The 20,504-nt window shown below is 41.4% G+C and overlaps 1 protein-coding gene across 1 annotated transcript in view; it reads right to left on the bottom strand.

Moving 5' to 3' along the window:
- The window catches only part of BBS9 (Bardet-Biedl syndrome 9), a 493,194-nt gene that overhangs the window by 429,109 nt on the left and 43,581 nt on the right, over window positions 1-20,504 (bottom strand). Inside the window, 4 exon segments of the mRNA XM_030549388.1 lie at window positions 5,498-5,627; window positions 6,762-6,942; window positions 9,564-9,648; window positions 18,555-18,729. Of these exon segments, the coding sequence (XP_030405248.1) occupies window positions 5,498-5,627; window positions 6,762-6,942; window positions 9,564-9,648; window positions 18,555-18,729 (571 nt within the window).

Here is a 20,504-nt window from a genome sequence, read left to right as displayed (position 1 = left end):
TGAGGGAACTGAGAGCAGTCCGCTTATGTTGATATGTAGGGACATCTCCTGGGTCAACCATAGGCCTTGGGTGTGACGACTCCCGAGACGGGCACCTCAACCAAGAGATGACGCGTCTGTGGTTAGGGCTACCGAGGGTTGTGGTGGGTGGAATGGCATTCCTCCGCAAACCAGAGAAGGGTCTAGCCACCAAGTCAGGGAGTCGAGAACATTCCCGGGGTTAGTGAGCACCGAATCTAGACTGTCCCTGCGTGGGCGGTATACGGGAGCCAGCCAGGTTTGGAAGGGACAGAGACGCAGTCTCACGTGCTTGGTCACGAAGGTGCAGGAGGCCATGTGACCTACTAGGCCGAGGCAAGATCAGACCGACGTTGTCAGAAATGATTGCAGACTGAGAATTAATGAAGTCAACTTTTGAAAATGAGGCTGAGGGAGGCAGGTTCTGGCCAACGTGGAGTCCAGGACAGCACTGATGAAGTCTATTCTCTGCGTGGGCGTGAGAGTAGACTTTTCTGCATTGATCATGAGACCTAGGCTCCCGAAGAGGTCTCTGACGATCCACACATGCTGTGATACTTGTAATTGAGATGTCCCTCGAATAAGCCAATCGTCGAGATATGGGAAGACGTGAACTCAACGACACCTGAGGGCAGCGGCTACTACAGCCATGCATTTGGTGAAGACCCTTGGGGCTGTAGAAAGGCCAAAGGGAAGGATGTGAACTGAAATAGGTGGCAGTTTACCACAAAACGGAGATATCACCTGTGTGGTGGATAAATGGCGATATGGAAATACATGTCCTTCATGTCGAGGGCGGCAAACCAGTCTCCCGGATCCAGGGATGGGATGGTGGTACTTCAACTTTATCAGGAATTTGTTGAGTTCTCGCAAGTCTAGGATTGGTCGTAGACCTCCCTTTGCCTTGGGGATTAAAAAGTAAAGGGAATAGAACCCCTTGCCACTCATGTCTTTTGACACCTCCTCTATGGCTCCCAAATGTAGGAGCGCCTGGACCTCCTGCCAGAGGAATTGCTCATGAGAGGGGTCCCTGAAGAGGGACGGGCAGGGAGGATGGGTTTGAAATAAACTGTAGGTGGTATCCCGATTCCACTGTGCAAAGGACCCAGTGATCGGAGGTTAGTTGGGACCAGGCAGGGAGGAAATGGAAGACGCGGTTGAAAAAGGCGGGAGAAGGATCCGGAAGAATGACTGGTAGGCCGTCCTCGAGCGTCCCATCAAAAGTTTTGTTTAGGTCCTGTCAGTGGTTTAGGGGGCCCTTGGCTTTGGGACCCTTGAGGGCCAGATTGCCTGCGCCGATTACCCCTGCCGCGCCATCTGGTGTTATCCTGACGCTGTCTGGTCTGGTTGTACGGGCGGTATGGGTGGGCCCGGAAGGACCTTTGCTGGGTCACTGGAGTATGCATGCCCTGCGTGCGCATGATGACCCGATTGTCCTTAAGGCTTTGAAGCCTGGGGTCAGTTTTATCGGAGAAGAGGCCCTGTCCCTCGAAGGGTAAATCCTGAATGGTCTGCTGCAATTCAGAAGGGAGAGTGGAAGCCTGGAGCCAGGAGATACGACTCATTGCCACTCCGGTCGCCAGAATTCTCGCCGCTGAGTCCGCGGCATCCAGAGAGGCCTGCAGAGAGGTTCTTGCCACCTTTTTACCCTCTTCGAGCAGGGCCGTAAACTCGGAACAGGACTCCTGGGGAAGCTCTGTGAACTTCCCCACTGATACCCAGGTGTTAAAATTGTACCGACTTAGGAGGGCTTGCTGATTCGCCCCCCTAAGCTGGAGGCCCCCGGCTGAGTATATTTTGCGGCCTAGGAGGTCCATGTGCTTAGCCTCCTTTGCCTTAGGGGCTGATGGTTGTTGGCCATGACGCTCCCGTTCATTCACCAATTGGACAATCAGAGAGCAGGGAGGTGGATGGGTGTAGAGGTATTTGTATTCCTTTGAGGGAACCATATACTTCCTCTCCACTCCCCTAGCTGTAGGCGGAATCGAAGCTGGTGACTGCCAAATGGTGTCCGCATTGGCTTGAATAGTGCGGATGAACGGGAGCGCCACTCTGGTAGGTGCATCAGCTGATAGGATGTCCACTACCGGGTCCTCTACCTCAGTGACCTCCTCGATTTGCAAATTCATGTTCTGGGCCACTCGCCTCAAGAGGTCTTGATGGGCCCTAAGATCAATAGGCGGAGGCCCTGAGGAGGATGTGCCAGCTACTGTCTCGTCAGGCGAGGAAGAGGAGGATAGGCCCAGGACTACAGGGTCCTGAGGTGGGTCTTGAACCGGAGGAGCATCAGCTGGACCAGGAGGAACCTCTGAGTCCATGGAAGGAACTGGAGCTTCCTCCGTGCCCGCAGGGGGAGGGCGGCTCACCATCGCTTCCGGAGCCCGGTGTTCTGAGTGGGCCGAGCGGGGAGCCAGTGATGGGGTACCTTGGGCCTGATGGTAAGCCCATGGTGTCCAAAAGGACCAGTGATGAGGCCCTTGTTCATGGCTTTGTCCCTCCAGAAATTGGCTGGCAACATCAGAGTCACCCTTGTGATGGTAAGATGCACTAGCAGCCTGAGACGATATTGATGTGTGTCTCGAAGGCCACGGAGGTGCCGATGGACCCTGTGAAGACGGCACCATTCTGGACGCTTGATCCCTGTGCGGTACCGGAGAGCGGTACCGGGGGCTGTGGCGATACTGCGAGCGAGACTGGGACCTTCTACCATGGCGGTGCCGGGAGGTCGACTGGGATCTCGAGCTCCAACGTCTGGAGCAACTGCGGGATACCCAGTAACGAGATTGGTGCCGAGAATTGGAGCGGTACCAGGAGTACCTGTCCGGTGATCGTGAGGTGGAGCAGCACTGCAAGTGCGACCGGTACCGCGAATTCGAGCGGTGCCGGGACTGCGAGCGGCACCAGGAGTGGGAGCTGCGAGATCAAGAGCACCTGCGAGACCGCGATCTGGAATGACGTCTCTCGAGAGGGATGGAGGAAGGAGGCCTTATCATGGTCAGCTTGCCAATGGATTGAATAACCCGCACCGGCGGTGCCGGGCATTGACGCATCGGCTCCATCATCGAGATGAGCTCCCTTGCGGTCGAGAAGGTCTCCGGCATAGAAGGGAGAACGAGCTCAACCCCAGTTGTAGGTGGGGAGCTGTCATGCACCGGACTCAACAGCCCTTGTGGGACCGGAATCAATGGTGCCGTTTTAGGAGGAGCAGCTACCGGCGGTGCCACCATGGGCGACGGTGCCGTAGCAGATGACGGTGCTCGGCGAACCGTCTTCAACGACTGCTCCTTCTGGGAGGATGAAGTTGTAGCAGCATGCCGTTTCCCGGTCGGGGAAAGGGAGCGGTGCCGGGGAGTCAGTGCCGGTACAGGTCGGTGCCGAGAGTCCTTCTCGGCACCAGAGGCGCGCTCCTTACCGAGGCGTTGGGCGCTGCTGCGGGGCTAAGTGCCGACTCCATAAGGAACTGCTTCAAACGAAAGTCCCACTCCTTTTTCGTCCTAGGTTTGAAGGACTTACAAATGTGGCACTTGTCCACAAGATGGGATTCTCCTAGACACTTCAGGCAGGAGTTGTGGGGATCCCCTATTGGCATCAGCTTTTGACACGCCGAGCATGGTTTGAATCCCGGTGCCTTGGGCATGGGCCCACACCGGGGCGGAGGAAAGGTGCTAATCCTCAATCCCCCTTTCAACTATATACACTAACTACAAAATTAGGCACTAATACTAAGTATAACTACAAAAAACACCAACTATATACACAGTGATGAGAAGAGAACTACGAGTAAGCTAGGGATGTGGAGATCAGCAAAGCCGCGCTCCACAGTTCCAACGACCAATACGGGCGGTAAGAAGGAACTGAGGGGCGGTTGGGCCGGCAGGGGTATATATCCGGCGCCATAGCAGCGCCACTCCAGGGGGCGCCCGGCCGGCCTACTGAGTGTTGCTAGGGTAAAATTCTCCGACGAACATGCACGCCGCGCGCGCACACCTAAGTGGAATGGATATGAGCATGCACTCGAAGAAGAACCAAAGTGTATATGCTTCCAACTTCTCCCATCCCTGCCTGAACTCATGTCCATATGTGCATGTTCTCATATCTATGTATACATAGTAATACACATTATAAAGGGGGGCGTGTCACTGTTGCTGTATATCTTCCTCTTCTCTCCATAAAAAAACATTGAGGAAGATGACAGGCATGGAAACTCTGAATATGTGAAATTACAAAATATTGATGTGAACGTGTACCCGGCAAGACAATCTGGGGGAAATTATTGGTTCCTTAAAACTTCACTAAAAGCAAAATCTTGAGGTTTCAAAATCCATGAAACAGACCAAAAAATTAGCAAAAAAAAAGTTTTAAAAAATTGCACTAATTTTTCTTCCTGCCACAATTAAAACCAACTGTCTATACTGTATTCTATTTTTAAAATGTTAGTCTGATTTCCTGTCATAAAAATAAATGCTTAACAGCTTCATGTACTTCTTACCAGATTGAGATTTTATACCAGACTTCAAAAGTTTTAGATACAAGCTACTCTAGCATATGCTGTAATATTACCTTACTTTTTTATTTTACATTAAGTGTCCCAGCAGGATACATAGTCATCTTTTTACACTTAACACTCACCCGATGAAAGAGATCACAATTTGTACTCATGTTGTCTCACATTAACTTAATTTTGTAATTTTCATTTATTCAAAAAGCATTAGGTAACCACTGGAAGAGAACAAAAAGCTTTTGTAGCCCTCTTCAGAGATTCCCAGTCTTAATGTATCTTAATCTTAATGAGAAAACTAGTTACTCAGACTTTGAATTTTCCCTTGATTGTGAGCCTCTGCATTTGTGAAAAACATGCAACCTACAAGTCAAGAAATAAGGCTACTCAATAATTGTGTCCCATTTTCTTCCACTCTGCGTGCTGTGTGTCAGCGATAGGAAACAAATACATGCAATAGTGTCACAGTTTCTTTCCTTGCTCTGAATGCAAAATTGAATAATTTAAACAGATACTAAACTAACTAGCTTTAGAGAACAAGAATCCATTTCAACAAGAGCCTCTGGAATTCAGCTACAATTAGACTGATAATGATGAATAAATTCCCATAGAGACTCCTACTTTCTTATCTCCGAGAAGATCATATTAGACTGATGCGCTCTCTTGAAATCTTTGAACATCTATCATTCTTTCACAAAAGAAATTATTTTGTCAGAAACAGAGGCCAAGTTTTGCCTTCACTTACACCAATGTAAATCCAAAGTAATACTAATACTTGAACAAAATTATTCCAAATGTATCAGAGTAATAGCATAAATTGATCCAGTTAATATACCATACAACATACCCAAAACTATATTTTTTCCTTTTATAAACTACCTTTTATTGTTAAATAGTACAGAAATGCTTATTAGCATCTGTAGAGATTTTTTTTTTCTGGAAAGAAATCTAAAAAAATGAAACAGTTACAAAGTTACTTACTGTAAATTGCCCACTTTTACTGCTACAGGAATATGGGGAAGCTGAGTGGCCCACTTCAATGTCACATCCTGATAAACATGCAACATGCCATTATGGTTTCCAACCAGAGTGTTTATTGTTCCTTCAGACACTGTTAAAAACATAAAAACAGCTCTAAGACAATAGATGTTTTCATGAGCCAGTATGTTCCTTTCAGGTTCACACTACTTTCCTTTTTTTTTTTTTTTTTTTTTTGGGGGGGGGGGGGGGGAAGAAGGGGTTTGGAGGAGGGGAAGCCACTATTGCACATTTGTGAACAGGTCTGTTTTCCTTTTTATTTACAGACTATTAAGCAGTCAAAAAGAATAATAAAATTACATAGACAATAACCAAAAATATGTGATTAATCATGGACACCAATTACAATGATATCAATGCATGTATAAAAAGATGTGCTGGACACATTTCTGGTACTTCCAGAACTATTACTCATAAGTGTTAGTACCAGAAGTCCCAGAATGCCCCAAAAGTAAAATATAATGGATTTGTCATCATCACTATAAATGCACTGGGATAGACATGGCACAACACACACATTGGTTAAGTAATTTTAATCAATAGACTGTCTATCACATGTTTACACAAGAAATTACAGAAAGTAAAATAAAGATGATTATGAAAGTGTTTGTAAAGTTTAAATTAACTAATTGAAGATAAGATTTTAAAACTTATTCTTTGCTATTCTGGTACCAAAATGGAACTATAGATTCTTAATTCTGGTCTTATCAATTTGTCAACCAAGCTTTATACCATTCAACCACAGAATCAGAGCACCTCACAAGCATTTATCCTTACAAGACCCCTAACTTTCTTGCATTCTTGCTGCATTTAAAGCCCTGAAAAATTAATTGATCTTAGCTGCTCTGAGGTACCATGCAACATGCCTGAATAGCTTAATCTTGGTGGACTTACCTCTCTTCTACCCCTACCTTACGTGCCTTATATTTGAATCCAAGCAAGATTTTGCTCTTTTTATGTATCTATAAGTGACTTACAAGAAAAAGTAGCAAATAGAATCCAAATTTTAGGATACTTGATTCTTTCTGTTCTCTGAAAAATTATCCACTTGAGTTACAAAATGTAAGATACAATTTGAATTCTACATAAGCTTTTACTATATTAATCCACAATATATTCAAAAGATTGTATCTTCTTAAAGAAAAAAATTATCAGTTTTAAGTGTAAGTAGGTCAAAGATTCTAAGTTTAATTTTTCTTTTACCAACCTGAACAATAAGGAAGGAAGCAACTTGGACTGCAATCAAGTTTTTTCATGAATCGAATTTGCCCATTATCCTTAAGGCAAAAGAAATTTCTCTCACCAAGCACAAAAACAGAGGAGGTCTGATTAAAGGACACAACACATATATCCAGTGCTTGCTCTCCAATGTTTAAAACCCAATCCATCTTCAAAAGAGAAAATATAACCAAAGATCAGTTAACAGCTATGTGTATAATAAAAGGCTTAAGAAGAATGTTCAGTCTACATCAAACCAAATGAATTTTCAGCAATGTAAGTGAAAAGACAAAATCAGTTTGGGGGGCAGTGAGGGGGGAAGGAGGTAAAATGTTCTATATTTTAGATGCATATTATTTTCAGGAATGTTGTGATTTTCCTGATTCAAAAAAAAAACAAACAAAAAAAACAACACACTGTTGGGCAGAGCGGAAAAAAACCTGTCCACAAACATTTTATGAAATAAACCATAAACACATGCTATGCAATTCACTCTGTAATCATATTTATTGTTCAAAAAATAAAAATGCATACATTGTCCAAAATGAAAAAACACTTTGAAATCTGGAAATAAAACCACAAAGTCCCCCATTTTACTAACTAGCTAAAGTCTACCGCCTCCTTTGTGTCTGCCCTTAGATACTGCTAAACAAACACTTGACTGATGCCAAGCTGGTTGAACAAGAGAGCTAGGCTTCTAAAACTGATAAAATTCTCAGTTCAATTGCCCTGTATTTTGTGGCTTTGAATCACAACTTTCCATCACTGTGATTAAAAAACTGAGGCATAACCTCCTTCACAAACATACTGGTAGAGTTAAGGTAACAACCTGCACCTTCCATTTTAAAATGCTAAAAATGAATAAAAGAAATCAGGATTATGTTACATCATCCATTTTTCAGCAAGTTCATTCTGTTCCAGGATCAACTAATACCCATCATATTGCCTAGGTAACAGAAAGATTCCATAAAGTATTTGAATTTTTATTTTTTTTTGCCCTGTGAAATTCCAGTACTTTGTTAACTTGATGGATTCAGAGTCCATTAAGACTCCAACCAAGAATGATCAGAAATTCCCCCCATATGTCCTTCAGTTACTTTTATAAATTTAGCATCTAGTTTAATTTACAGTCCCTCATTGGTAAAATGTGTGCTATATTTGCATCACCCTCTGTTCATCACAGATTTCCATATACTTCTGGTAGTGGGATAAAAGGTGAATTCATAGTCTTTCTGAAAGCTCTATCAAGTGCCATCAGGAAGGTGGGGCACCAATCCTCCTTTTTCAGTCAAATAACACAAAGATTGATAGTTACAGAAGAATTTTTGAACACTCACAATGTAGTTCACGGCTTTTGTCTCCCTCAAGAATAGCCCCATTTCAACAATCAGCGTAACTGTGCTCCAAAGCCTACACAAGAACATGTAGGGATTTGCACTGACAGAGCTAGTTGAAGCTTAGCACTGTTTGTTCTTAATTTAAGAGTGCAAATCCCTCATATCCTTGCCCAGTGCAGCTACACCTATTGCTGGCCTCCAGCTGCTGAGTTGAGGCTACCTCTGAGAGTACACAAGGTCTGGAACGGTGTTAGAAATTATTCCTTTCTCAACATGATTCAGATAGAGTTCTGGACACCCATTCCTCAGAAATTTGGGATAAGTGAACATGGGAAGTCCTCATTTTTTTCTGTTCTATTTTTATTGCCTCAGACAAAAAAGATCTTCTTGTATTTTTCTCCACATTCTTGGATGTCATCTTCAGCAATCTGGACATAATATTCTTTCATTTTCTTTTCACAGGCAGAAGCAATTGTATTAGCTATGCATTTTTCCCCCTTATGGATACTTGTACACATTATCAGCTGGTATTGTTTATGGTAAAGTATACTGCAATGTACTCTAAGTGGGGTTACATTTGAAGACTGTTCTTTGATGCCAAACATATTACAGAATACAGTCCTCACCTATTGAGCAGTGTTAGTCAAAGAGAACATAGAGACTTGTTATCCAAGAGCTGGTTCTCTATTTGCTTCCATGTGCAAATCAAGATGTTGACTTTGATTTATATAGTACAAAAATGTTTGAGTTCTGACTCTTCCAGAGATCATCTCTCCTCCCCATGTGCCATAATGGAAGATGTGGTCAGCTGGACTATTTAAGCTAGCATTTTCTGGAGTATCTTAAATGATCAAGCAGTTGTCAGTGCAGTACCACCGAGGGGAGAATTCCTTTTTCCCACTAGTCCAAAATGGCCTGAGTATGTCTGCCTTAAGGCATGATGCAAAATAAGTTAATTTCCCACGTTTTTTACTGCAAGGGTGGGGAGGATGGGCAAGGGACAATGGGGGGTCAGGAGGATGGGCGAGCTGGCTATTTGAGGAAATGTCTTTTTCCTATATAGTGTTCTGTTTAACAACATACATGAGCCCCCAACTTTAACGGGGTGCATTTTAGTAATCTATCAAACTAACCATAAAAAGAATTTAAATTAAATTTTGCTTAAATTTTTAAATGTACATCTATTTTAACACATTCTATCTTGACAGAAATTAACATGAAATCAACCCTTTATGTTATGTTAATTTCTCCGTTCTCAAAACAGAGAGCTTAATGAATATTTAGGTCCCAATCCAAATCGCAGTAAAATTTACTTGAGTCTTTCCATTGTCTTAAATGGAAGTTAGATTGAGCCCTTAGTGACAACACAGTGTTTCAATCTGTCAGCTAGTCTTCTTTCTTTTTAATATTTATGCACTGCAGGGTATAGTTTATGTAAAATAAACAGCTCTTACAACAAGCCTTTTTCCAGAACTCAGTTTTTGCTGCTCTGTCTCCTGTCTTTCATCAGCATCTGTTGCAAATGCCAGCACTTGGTACCTGTTATAAAAAATACAGATAGTGTCTCTTTGCAGTTCATCAGTTTTACATCAAATTTTAAAATAATGTTAACTATAAAGGTTATGGCAAAAGCAGAATCCAAAAATGTTATCAGAAAACCTACTGTACAATGTATCTTGATACCATCATTCTTACGGAGCACATGCACTGAAGGATAGGATCTAGATAATGGATTTAAAAGTAGTATTTAAAACATGCTATCAGATTGAGATTTTTTACCTTAAGGATACATGCTTATCTAATAGTAGTGGAAGATTTCAGTTTTTTAATTTCACGTAACACCAACAACCCGACAGGATCGAACTGGGAATCTTTGGAGCTCAAGGCATGAGCCTCTACAGCATGAGCTAAAAACCAACTCTTAGCTAAGGCTGTAGAGCAGACTCATTTTATCTCTATCTTTAAGTGGTCTCTGTGCCACTAGATGGGACTGAACACCACACCCAGAAGGTGTGTGGATTACATTTACATTAATTTTTTTTTCCACAAGAGTTCAGATTTTATTTTGTTTGTTTAAACTAAATGTTAGAGGTGGGTGCCATAAACGAGAGACAGGCCAGAGAATTTATTACAGCATTTTGAAAATAGGACCTTAGGGCAGTGAGAAAAAGCATGAATCTTCCTCATTTCAAATAATCTCTAATTTAAAAAAAAAATTTAAACTAAAGCTGAGACAGAGTAACAGGTGCCATGTTTAGAGACATGTTAGAAAATTAAATGGTTCTACTCGGAAATGTGTCTCTGTAAAAATGGGACTACATGAGTTGCATAGGTTTCATTTTATTACAGACAGCCCAGCAAACTGAGTCAAGTTGGCTTCTTTCCTCTCACTCATTCATTATCAACCATAATAAAAATTATGCAGGCCTATATGTGCCCTTAGTTGCACTTATGCAACCCCCACAATGCTCAAATTATGCCCTCAGTGACACCTATATATTTCCGTTTCCTTCCTGGGTTTGCACCGGCGTAACTTATTAAACAACCCTGTTCCTGTTGCATGAGGAATTGAATCAAACATACTCTCTCTTAGTTGGCTCTGCAGATCCAACAGGAATAAAAAACAGCAAAAAAATATGTTGTTAATGTCTTACTCTTAAGACACATGGGATAGATCGGAGAAGCAGCACACTTTAAAGCACTTTGAGATTAAGATGATATAAAAGTGTAAAGTATTATCACAATATCATGAGCCAAATGTATCAAAAAGAGTAAGTGTAACAGGTATTCAGCACATAGTTGATTTTAGACATGCATGCTAAATGCCTTTATCTTTATCATTTAACACACAATCCTACAAGTCGATAATTTTCTTAATACTCTAACTGGCCACTTTCAAGACATCACACTCCCTCACAAAACAAATCAATGTATTTTAATAATTTTTGCAAAGCTTTACCTATAAATTAGGGCCCAGCTCTGGAAATATACTGATTCAGCTCCTGTTAAAATCAGGCTTAGGACAACAGAGAGTTCCAAGTGTCCCAATTCTCCCTGATGATTTCAGTAATTTAACAGCAGATTAAATATATTTTAGTTTATTCCAAGACAAAGTTAAATATTAACACAATCAACTCTAACATTTTAGGTTTATTTCTGTATTTGGGGCAATGGCTACTAAAGGATTTTTGTTAGTGGTTTTAACTTTATTTTATTTTTACTACAGAAAATTTTAAAATTTCTATCTGAGTTGAGAAATGCAATTGTTCAAAAGCAATTTTTCTATGACCTAAGTAAAAAAACTACAAAACAAATACTACCGTATCTCTCTCCAACTTTGCCTTCCAAACAAGCAAAAACACTCTGTTTTCAAACTACGGAACATTTAAAATAGATGTTGCAGATTCTGAGGTGGGGGAAAAAATCTCTCTTTACCACATAAGTGTTCAATGAAATGATCTTAGGAACCTGACTTTCTTGTCCAAAGTACTGAATCAGAAACATTGGATCAAATACAGTATTATTTTACAATATAATATGGGGGAGATCTACATTTTTCAGACTAGTCTCCCACAAATCATAAAAGTGCATTGATATCTATGAAATGACTGATTGAATGGCAGTTCCTTGTAACACTGAAATCTTAAAACCACAGAACCCACAGAGGGCCAAACAAACCTATCAAGCTATTTAGCATTCTTTCATGTCACATCACATGTAAAATAACTTAAATATGGAGAGAGATGTTACTTTCGAGCTTGAAAATAAGAATCAATTTAATAGTGCTTGATTGCTGAGGTGAAGGCACTGTACTGTATAAATCTCAGGATGGCAGAAAAATTCAGAGCAGGACAAATTGTTCCATGTTGCCCTGTTAAAAAATACCAGTCCAGATGGGTGGCACACTGAGTTTGCCAAAATCAGAAAGACATATCATTTCTTTAACATAAAACATTAAAAACAAAATTTCTTCTGCTTTGCTACAGATGGGCCCTATTTCTCCCTCACCTTTGAGGGCTCAATTGTGCATTCAGCTTTGAGATATAACTTATGTGTAATTCCCTTCCAGTATCCTTCCCTTAGCTTATATGGAATATTAGTAAATCCTACTTTGCAATGTACCATAATACTTCAATAATTATATTTCATTATGTTTTTCTCTCAAAGTATTTTGGCACATTACATGTATCAAAATCCTGAAGGATCTCAAAGTACTTCACAAACTACACAGCACTACTAAAACAAACCTGTGACAGATATTGCAACCACATAAAGTATCTTTCGGGGAACATAATATTAAGTTTATGTATCACTGCAGACCAGAGATAGTATGTATGAGTCTGTTCTACTCCACAGGACAGAAACTAAAACAATAGATGATGATGAAGATGAATTGCTCACATTGTAAACACCTTCAGAGAGGAACCACCCCCTATGAAGGTTTGTGTATGCTGGTTCAAACTGGATTTTCCAGAGACCAATAGACAAAGAAAAGGGTTTTGGCATAAAAAGCCTGCATTTAAATGGACTCAGAGCTTTCTTGCTGCAGCAAATTACAAGGCATTCTGTCCAAGGGCCCCAACCCTTGCAGAAGGGTTGGAAAGACTTTGACCTACCAGGATCCCATAAGACTGATAGGTAACCTCTGGTAAGCTTTTTGCATGTCTATAGGAACTTTTATTGTTTTTTATATGTTTTCTCTGTAATGCTTTTGCTCTAAGAATAAATGCAGTTTGTTTTGTGAAAGCTGACTGGTAACCAGTGTACACTGTTGTAGCCCAGGAGAAAGCATTAACAACCACGTATGTTGGACCCCAGTTACACCTGCTGGAAAAATCACAAGTGAGATGCAGAGGGACTGCAACCAAGCTGCAGTCTGAAAGGAGAGACACATGGGTCTCCACCCCAAGAAAGGTGATGGGTAGGAAGCCTAAAGCCATAAAAGGGTGCCCTCAAGGAAGATAAGGGGCAGGAGTGTGAGGGAGAATCAAAGGCACAGCTAATCCTGAAACTGTGATCAAAGACACCACTGAAGTGAATGGTGACCACCAGACAGACAGAGGTAAAGTTTAGCCAAAGACATTATAGCAAACCCCTAATCTCTTGAAATGAGCTGTGGATCTTTAAAATACCATGAATAGAAACCAAGACCACAGTTTTTAAAAGGTGTCACCTAGAAAATTCACAAACAGTAAATTATACTGCTATCAGTTATCCATGTTGGAAAGAAATGACTGATGCCAATTTTCTATTTACTTCACATCTTTATGCTTATATCACTATACCTTCCCCTGGTCAATGCAACTATACAAACTTTACAGCCTATTTAGTATCCAGGAGTCAACACAAAATAGTCCCACTAGTAGAAAGCATAAAGGCTCCATTAACCGAATATATTGTTTGAGAGATAATAGGAATTCTGGTGCTAGAGCAGTAAATATTTATTATGGCAGTAAAGCACAAGCCAGGTTATGTTACCATTAGATAAATTGTACTCTTGAGACAAAATGCAAAACAGAAAAAAAAAATGGCTATGTTCCTCTAAATCCTTTAGGTTATGATTATCTCTAAAATCTTCATTCCTCCTCCCCCTCACAAAGATGATGCATTTTGGCTATAAGCCCTTATGATGAAGGAAAATGTGCACTTTTGGTCTTGAAAGCAGATGAACTTGTCAGATTGGAATGTTGAGTAGGAGTTTCATAGGAATCTGTATGCTTCATGCAGATTAATTCTTGCCAAAAGAAAATTGCTAAACTAATCACAGTACCCTTAAACTATATCGCTGATGTAATCAGGCCCAAATTCCTTTGCAGGAAGCAAATTTTGCTTTATATATGACTTGAACTAGTGACATGTAGGTAGAGACTAACACAACTAGCAGATTCTTAATCTGCGGGTTGCTATGACTGACCAGCACTGCATAGGGTAGGAGGAAGGAGGATTAAAAATCATTGGGATGGCTGGGGATATTTCCATTCCAACTTGCTAAAATATTCAGTATTCCGGGGAAGCCCACCAGGCAGACAAGGGATGGGCAGGACAGCTACTTCAGTAGCAGAAGAAACACTGGACCTCTGGTCAGGAAACTTGCTTCCTCTACTTGGGACAGGAACTTTCTTATGCCTTCCAGATCATTGTTGCTGAGGTGGGGCCCTGAAGACTCTAGCAAATACCAGGTCAACCCCTGGGAAAAGGTTGGAAATTTCTCTTAAGTTCCCACCCAGACACAAGGCCAACCCTGGCTTCCATCTGGCCACCAGGTCAACCCCAGCAGCACGCACATCTGACATCTGAGCAAGGGCAACAGGTCACTCAGCTGCTCTAGAAGCAGTTCTTGACTACTCTCAGTAACCAGCAGCAAAAGAATGTAAGACATGGAGACAGATCAGCAGTGACAACTGCAGTCAGAATGGCCCACAAAAACAAGGAGCACATCACCAGGCTGATGGGGTGAATAGTGTGACGTAGCTCTCCAGATCCATTTCATTATCCCTTCACAGGGATGGAGAATGAAAGAGATGCAAGGTAAGCGCACTTCCATAAATGTATTAGTACCAGCACGCCCACCTCCCTAGCTGAGTGTTTCAGTATAGCAAACAACAGCAGGAGTCATAGCAGCCAATGCAGGTGCTACAATTCTTGGGGAAGAAATCGCAGCAGTCAACTAGATGAGGCTTTAGCTGCCTTTAGGGGAGAACTTGAGAGACTTCCTCAGTCAGGTAGCAAGGGCTTATAAAGAAGACAGCTCCCTTCAGTTCAACCAGTGTTTCTGCAGGCCCCTGCCTCTGCACTGCAAAGTATAGGGGGACTTATGAGGTGTAGCAGGTGGTTTTAATTAAACGTGAGTCCCACACAAAGCTAGGGAGATTACATTCCTCACAAGAAGAACAAGCAGGTTTCATCACATAGGATTTTTTACCTTATGTTCCTGAGACCCCTGGTGGCCAGTGCAGCATTATGGCAGAGCATATGGCAAATCAAAGTCTGCAGCAATATCTTTTATTGGACCAACGTCTGTTGGTGAGAGACACAAGATTCGAGCCACACAGAGCTCACCCACTTTGTCTCTCTAATATCCTGGGACCGACAACTACAACTACACTGCAAATACATTCTTATGTATTTAATGATCACTTTGATCTATATACAAGTAAATTGGCCTGGCTTCCAGCTGTGAGTTTGTCAGTTCTCAGCTGATGTCTAGCCCTTGGCCACAGCTGGTACTCAGGCTGCCAGCATCACATCTGGTAGCACTCAATTGCCAGATTATACATCCCTCTCTGAATGGGAAAGGCCAGCAGTCCAGCATCAATTTTCACACTTCTCAGTATTGAACTATATTCAAAAGTCAAGAAGCCCAGGATCTTCAATGATAAGATAAGAAAAGATATAATTTTGTTCTTTTATCTTTCCTAAAGGGTAATTCTCTTAGCCCAGAATTCCAAATCCAAGCTTGGTCTCAGAAACAGGAGTCTAGGAATATGCCCACATCATCTTTAGTAGGGACAGGCCTCAATATAGGGCACTAGTTAGAGGCACTCCCACTAATATGCAAAAAGGGGCAAAATGAAGTTAGTCATACTGCGTCAATCATGACCACACACATTTATCTGTATGTTATATCCATATGCCCAACCTACACTATTGGATCTTACGTCACTTAGTTTGTGAGCTTCCCAAGAAAAGGGACTCTGTCTTCATCAGTGTTTATACAGCATGGGTCTTCTATCCTGAGTGGGGTTTATGGGTCCTACTAGAATATAATTAAAGCAGCAGCATGTCTGATTCCCTCCATAGGGAAAAGTCAAGAGGAAAACTTGTTGGTATGGCAACAAGACGTAGGCAAATTGGCACCTACAACAACTGCACTGTTAAACCCAAGGACTTGGGATGCATGCAGGCAACCTGTTAATATTTTAACAGATAAGAATCAACTCCTGTTAAAAGGCTAAAGTAGAGGATAGAGGATTTTAACACAAAGATCTATGTATGGTTGTTCATTTGTACAGAAGTCAGGCGGTCAGGCGGAGGCTGGCACTTGGCAACCACAGGTCTGCATTGTTAATTAGAAGTAATGCTACAGTACTAACATGTTTACTTAGCAGCAGCATGTTTGAAAAGTTGAATGGCACAGCTTCACAGCATTGCTTAACTTTTTGGCAGACTTGAACCATTTGTATAACTCGTTTCCTTAATCTTTCAAAACACATATAGTTTACAATTTATTACCAGTAGCTGTGTTGCTAATCAGTCATCTCCACTGGGCAGATCTTTATTGTGAGCACAAGCAGTGTGGCTTAATGATATACTGCTTAAATTGACTTCTGCCTGGCTCTGATCACTTTCAATTTTTGAAGGGCTTTTGAATACTAGATTCTTCGGTAGCTGTCTAAAATAATGACTCAAAAAGGTATGCTGTCACTTATGGGGGAAAAATGAAGTGATGCTAAATTGTTACTATTCAAAATTAAATACCGAGAGCTGAAGTACAAGGACCCTTGAGATTCACACAATAGTTTCTTGTTGCTTTCTAAAGAGATTCATAGATGCCTACTTCATTCTTAAATAGAAGCATGAGGCCGACATATCCACAAGAAACCCCTTTTATTTAGCCCAGTGATATGTTGTTTGGAAACTTGAATTCAAAATACTAACATCAGCTAGGGCTGTGAAATTATTACATCTCTTCTGATTCTCACATTTAAAGTTATACACAAAATCTCTGCTCTTGTTTCTTCCTCATTCCCTTTGTTATACAAACCTCCTCCTTAACCTTTACCTTCGTAAAGAGTCTCTTCTCTTTAAGCCTTCTGTACATAACGGCCCTGGAGCTTGTAGCTCCCTTCTTCCCTCCCCTAGTGAGTGACCCTCTCTTCACTCAACTGCCTGCTTAACATCACCTGTAATACAATCAGCTATCATCCTCTGTACACAACCCAACACTAAAAAAAGCCATCATCCTGCACTGAGATCTAACATTCTTCCGGTAATCTGGTATGTTACATCTTTAAGCCATTCCGTTTAACTGTTAATTCACTGAGGCAGGGCCTGTGCTTTCCTCTGTATTTTGTACAGCACCAAGCATATCAATGATACTCAATGAAACAGCAACCACATATTTTCCCTCTTTCCCACATCAATCTCTCACTTTCTTTTTTCACCCATCAATTTCACCTCCCTTTTACTACCACTTCAGTTCTCACTGAGAAAGCACCTCACTCCAAAGATGATGCCATTCCCCATCAGTCACTCTCCATTCTTTAAAAGCAACGATCTATACCTCACTACATTCTGACAAAATGTACATTATTCCAATCTAGGACATAGTCAGACCTCACCAGATTAATGTATGAGTGCTCAAAGCTGACTGACCTCACCACGCATTAAGTGGTGGGGACCTTTGTCGGTTTTGGCAGACATGCTGAGTTGCCCCTTTAAAGACAGGTAGAGAGCCAGTGAGGTACCTCCAATACAGAGGTAGCCCCATTCCAGGTCAGCATGGGGACACCTATCCCTCCCCACAGGTGACCAGAAGAGAGGGGGGAATATTTATGCCCACACCTGGGCAGTGAGAGCCCTCCTTTCATCTGGTCAGATTAAGCAGCACCCACCCTCTCATCAATGGAAATATCTGAAGTACCAGATTTTAGTCATTATCTGCTGTGGGCATTATATTAGTCGCTCCTTTCTCAGGGGGCTGGGAAGGAATTTTCCCCTCACTGCTAGATTGGCCAACACCAAGTAGGTTTTTTCACCATCCCTCCCAGAGGGCTGGAGGCTTGAGGGAGCAAACAACAAAAGGGGAGTTAGGTTACAATGCTACACCTCATTATGGAAGCTTGGGGCAGATGTCCAGTGCAGGTACTCTGCAGGGAATTGATACAGTTATCAGATTAAATCCTTTCCCGATCCGTTTTAAGGAGTGGAAACAGGGGTAGGGGAGTGAGGGAGGGAGTCAACTCAATCTCCTTTATATACCCCTTGACTCTCATTCAAGGGGGAAGGGGAGGAAGTAGTGAGGTCTCAGCAATGTCTTAGCTGGGGATCAGGATGGGTAAGGGGGAGGGCTGCCAGCAGCCTTCCCAGATGAATGTAAATAATTATGGAATTACCTGCACTGTACGGTTTTATCTGGCAGGTACTCCCAGACACTTAGGAATAAAGTTGAGGCCTAATTAACACATCCAGTGTCTCCTGGCCTTCTTCTGGCATACCCAGAGAACAACAATTCAAGTCTGAGCTTCAGGTGACAGCACCAAGAAAGGCATCTGTTCTTTCCTCTTTTAAAAAGTAGATATGTGGTACAACATGAGTAAAAGCAAATAAAATATTATAGTTATTTATATTTTCACAAAACATTACTTTTTATCTTCAGTATATTCACGTTATATGACGGCAGCCCTAAAAGGAAATACTATTACTTATTTAACATTTATACATACTTGTAGCTCTCAACTTGTTGACAGGAAGAGACTGTAATGAAGGAATCTGTTCGAGAGCTGTAAGTTAACGGACCCGGTAGAAGAAAACCAGGTAGAAATCTACCAAAAGCATAGCTTTCCTGTTCAAACAACATAAGCATGCCATCCATGGACTGTATGCATATCAAATCTCGACCTAAAGGAAACAAAAGCACCGTTAATTACATATTAGATTTTTATTAAAATATACAGGCCTGAATTCTCATTGACACTAAATGTAAATGAATACTAATTTACCATATTGGCAGCATAAAGCAGCTTTAAAGTAGGCATAAATGTAATTTACTCCCACTTTAAGGCTCCTTGACACTGTCAATGATGCTAGAGTAACTGAAAATCAGGCCCAGGTTATTTACAGAAATTAACAATGAAGTTACACTACAGTTAGATATAAACAAAACAAAACAAAAAACAGCTGTGACCTCCCACACAAAACAAAGAAGAGGTGAAATATTGGCCCCATTGAAGTCAACTTGTAAAACTTTCACTGACTTCAGTGGAGCCAGGATTCCACTCAAAATGTTCAAAGTTGAGGCTAACACTCTATTACCATCAGTTATATGAGGCCAGTGTCCAAAGGTCCGATTAGAGACCCGCTGTGTTGAGTTCTGTATAAAGTTAAAAGAAGATACAGACCCTGTCCTGAAGAGCTTACACTCAAAATAGACTAGACAGACAAAGCATAGAGGAAAGGGAAACAATATACGAGTAAAATGATGGGGTGATGGTTGATGCACTTCATGTTACTTCTACTTTATTTTATTTTTTAAATATATATTTATAGGGGCAGAGGAAGGCACAAGGGGATGAGTTGACCGGAGTAAGAGACTAGGTAATAAAGAAAGGAAACTGGATAGGGAAAGGTTTCAGAGTAGCAGCCGTGTTAGTCTGTATCCGCAAAAAGAACAGGAGTACTTGTGGCACCTTAGAGACTAACCAATTTATCTAAGCATAAGCTTTCTTGTAAGCTTTTTGTGGTTAGTCTCTAAGGTGCCACAAGTACTCTTGTTCTTTTTGTGGATAGGGAAAGGAGAAGTGGTAATGAGACCAATGCTGGTAGCAAAAAGATAGTGACGGAAGGAAGAGCAAACCGTGAATCGGCAGAGAGAAGAAAATATCCATAACGCAAATAGGAAAAACAAAACAGATCCAGTGTCTTCACAAGGGTCCAAGCTGTGAAAATCACTTCACAAATGGAGAAGGGGTGGTTCCCACGTGGCTCTACCTCAAGGAGTGCTGCTCTTACCACCTTGGAAAGCTATTTGGCACCTGGTACCCCATGAAGTGTGAGAATCCCCCTCCATTTTCAGATAATGCCTGGAAGAAGTTACTCCCTGCTCCGGTAGCCTATGCCCCACCCAAACTCTTGCCAGGGAGTGAGGGAAGGAAATCCCTGACAACTCCCAGAACCATTGCTCATCCTATTCCCACCTGTCCTTTCCATAAGGTAATTTAACCCACAAGTAAACTGATGTGACTTGAAGGACATCTGTACTTTGCATTTCATGGATTTTGCCAGTTTGGCTCACAAACCTATTACTAATCAAACAGATTATTTTTAATGTATAAATAATGCGCTAGAACAAAGAGAACTAAACCTTCCAAAAGTTGTAAAAACATTATCTGTTAAAACTCAAGCTAGTTAACTGTTTCCTTTCTTGCGTAAATAACAATACATTAAGAGAAACAAAAAGATAGCAAAAAAATTAGTTTTCTGATTTAAGTTAATATTCTATTTTAACTGAGGGACCACAATTATTAAAATAAAATAAAATAAAATAAAATAAAATAAAATAAATGACCCTAAGAACAACTGTTCAAATCTACATATCATTCCAGGTACTTTAAAAGGTCTAATATAAAAATCATCATGAAAACATGGTGATGACATTTTCCCATTGTCTTTATTAT

The sequence above is a fragment of the Gopherus evgoodei genome, chromosome 2 (genome assembly GCF_007399415.2).
Source record: "Gopherus evgoodei ecotype Sinaloan lineage chromosome 2, rGopEvg1_v1.p, whole genome shotgun sequence".
In the NCBI taxonomy this organism is placed as follows: domain Eukaryota; kingdom Metazoa; phylum Chordata; order Testudines; family Testudinidae; genus Gopherus; species Gopherus evgoodei.
Note: the sequence above shows the minus strand (reverse complement) of the source record. Positions and strands in the feature narration are given on the sequence as shown.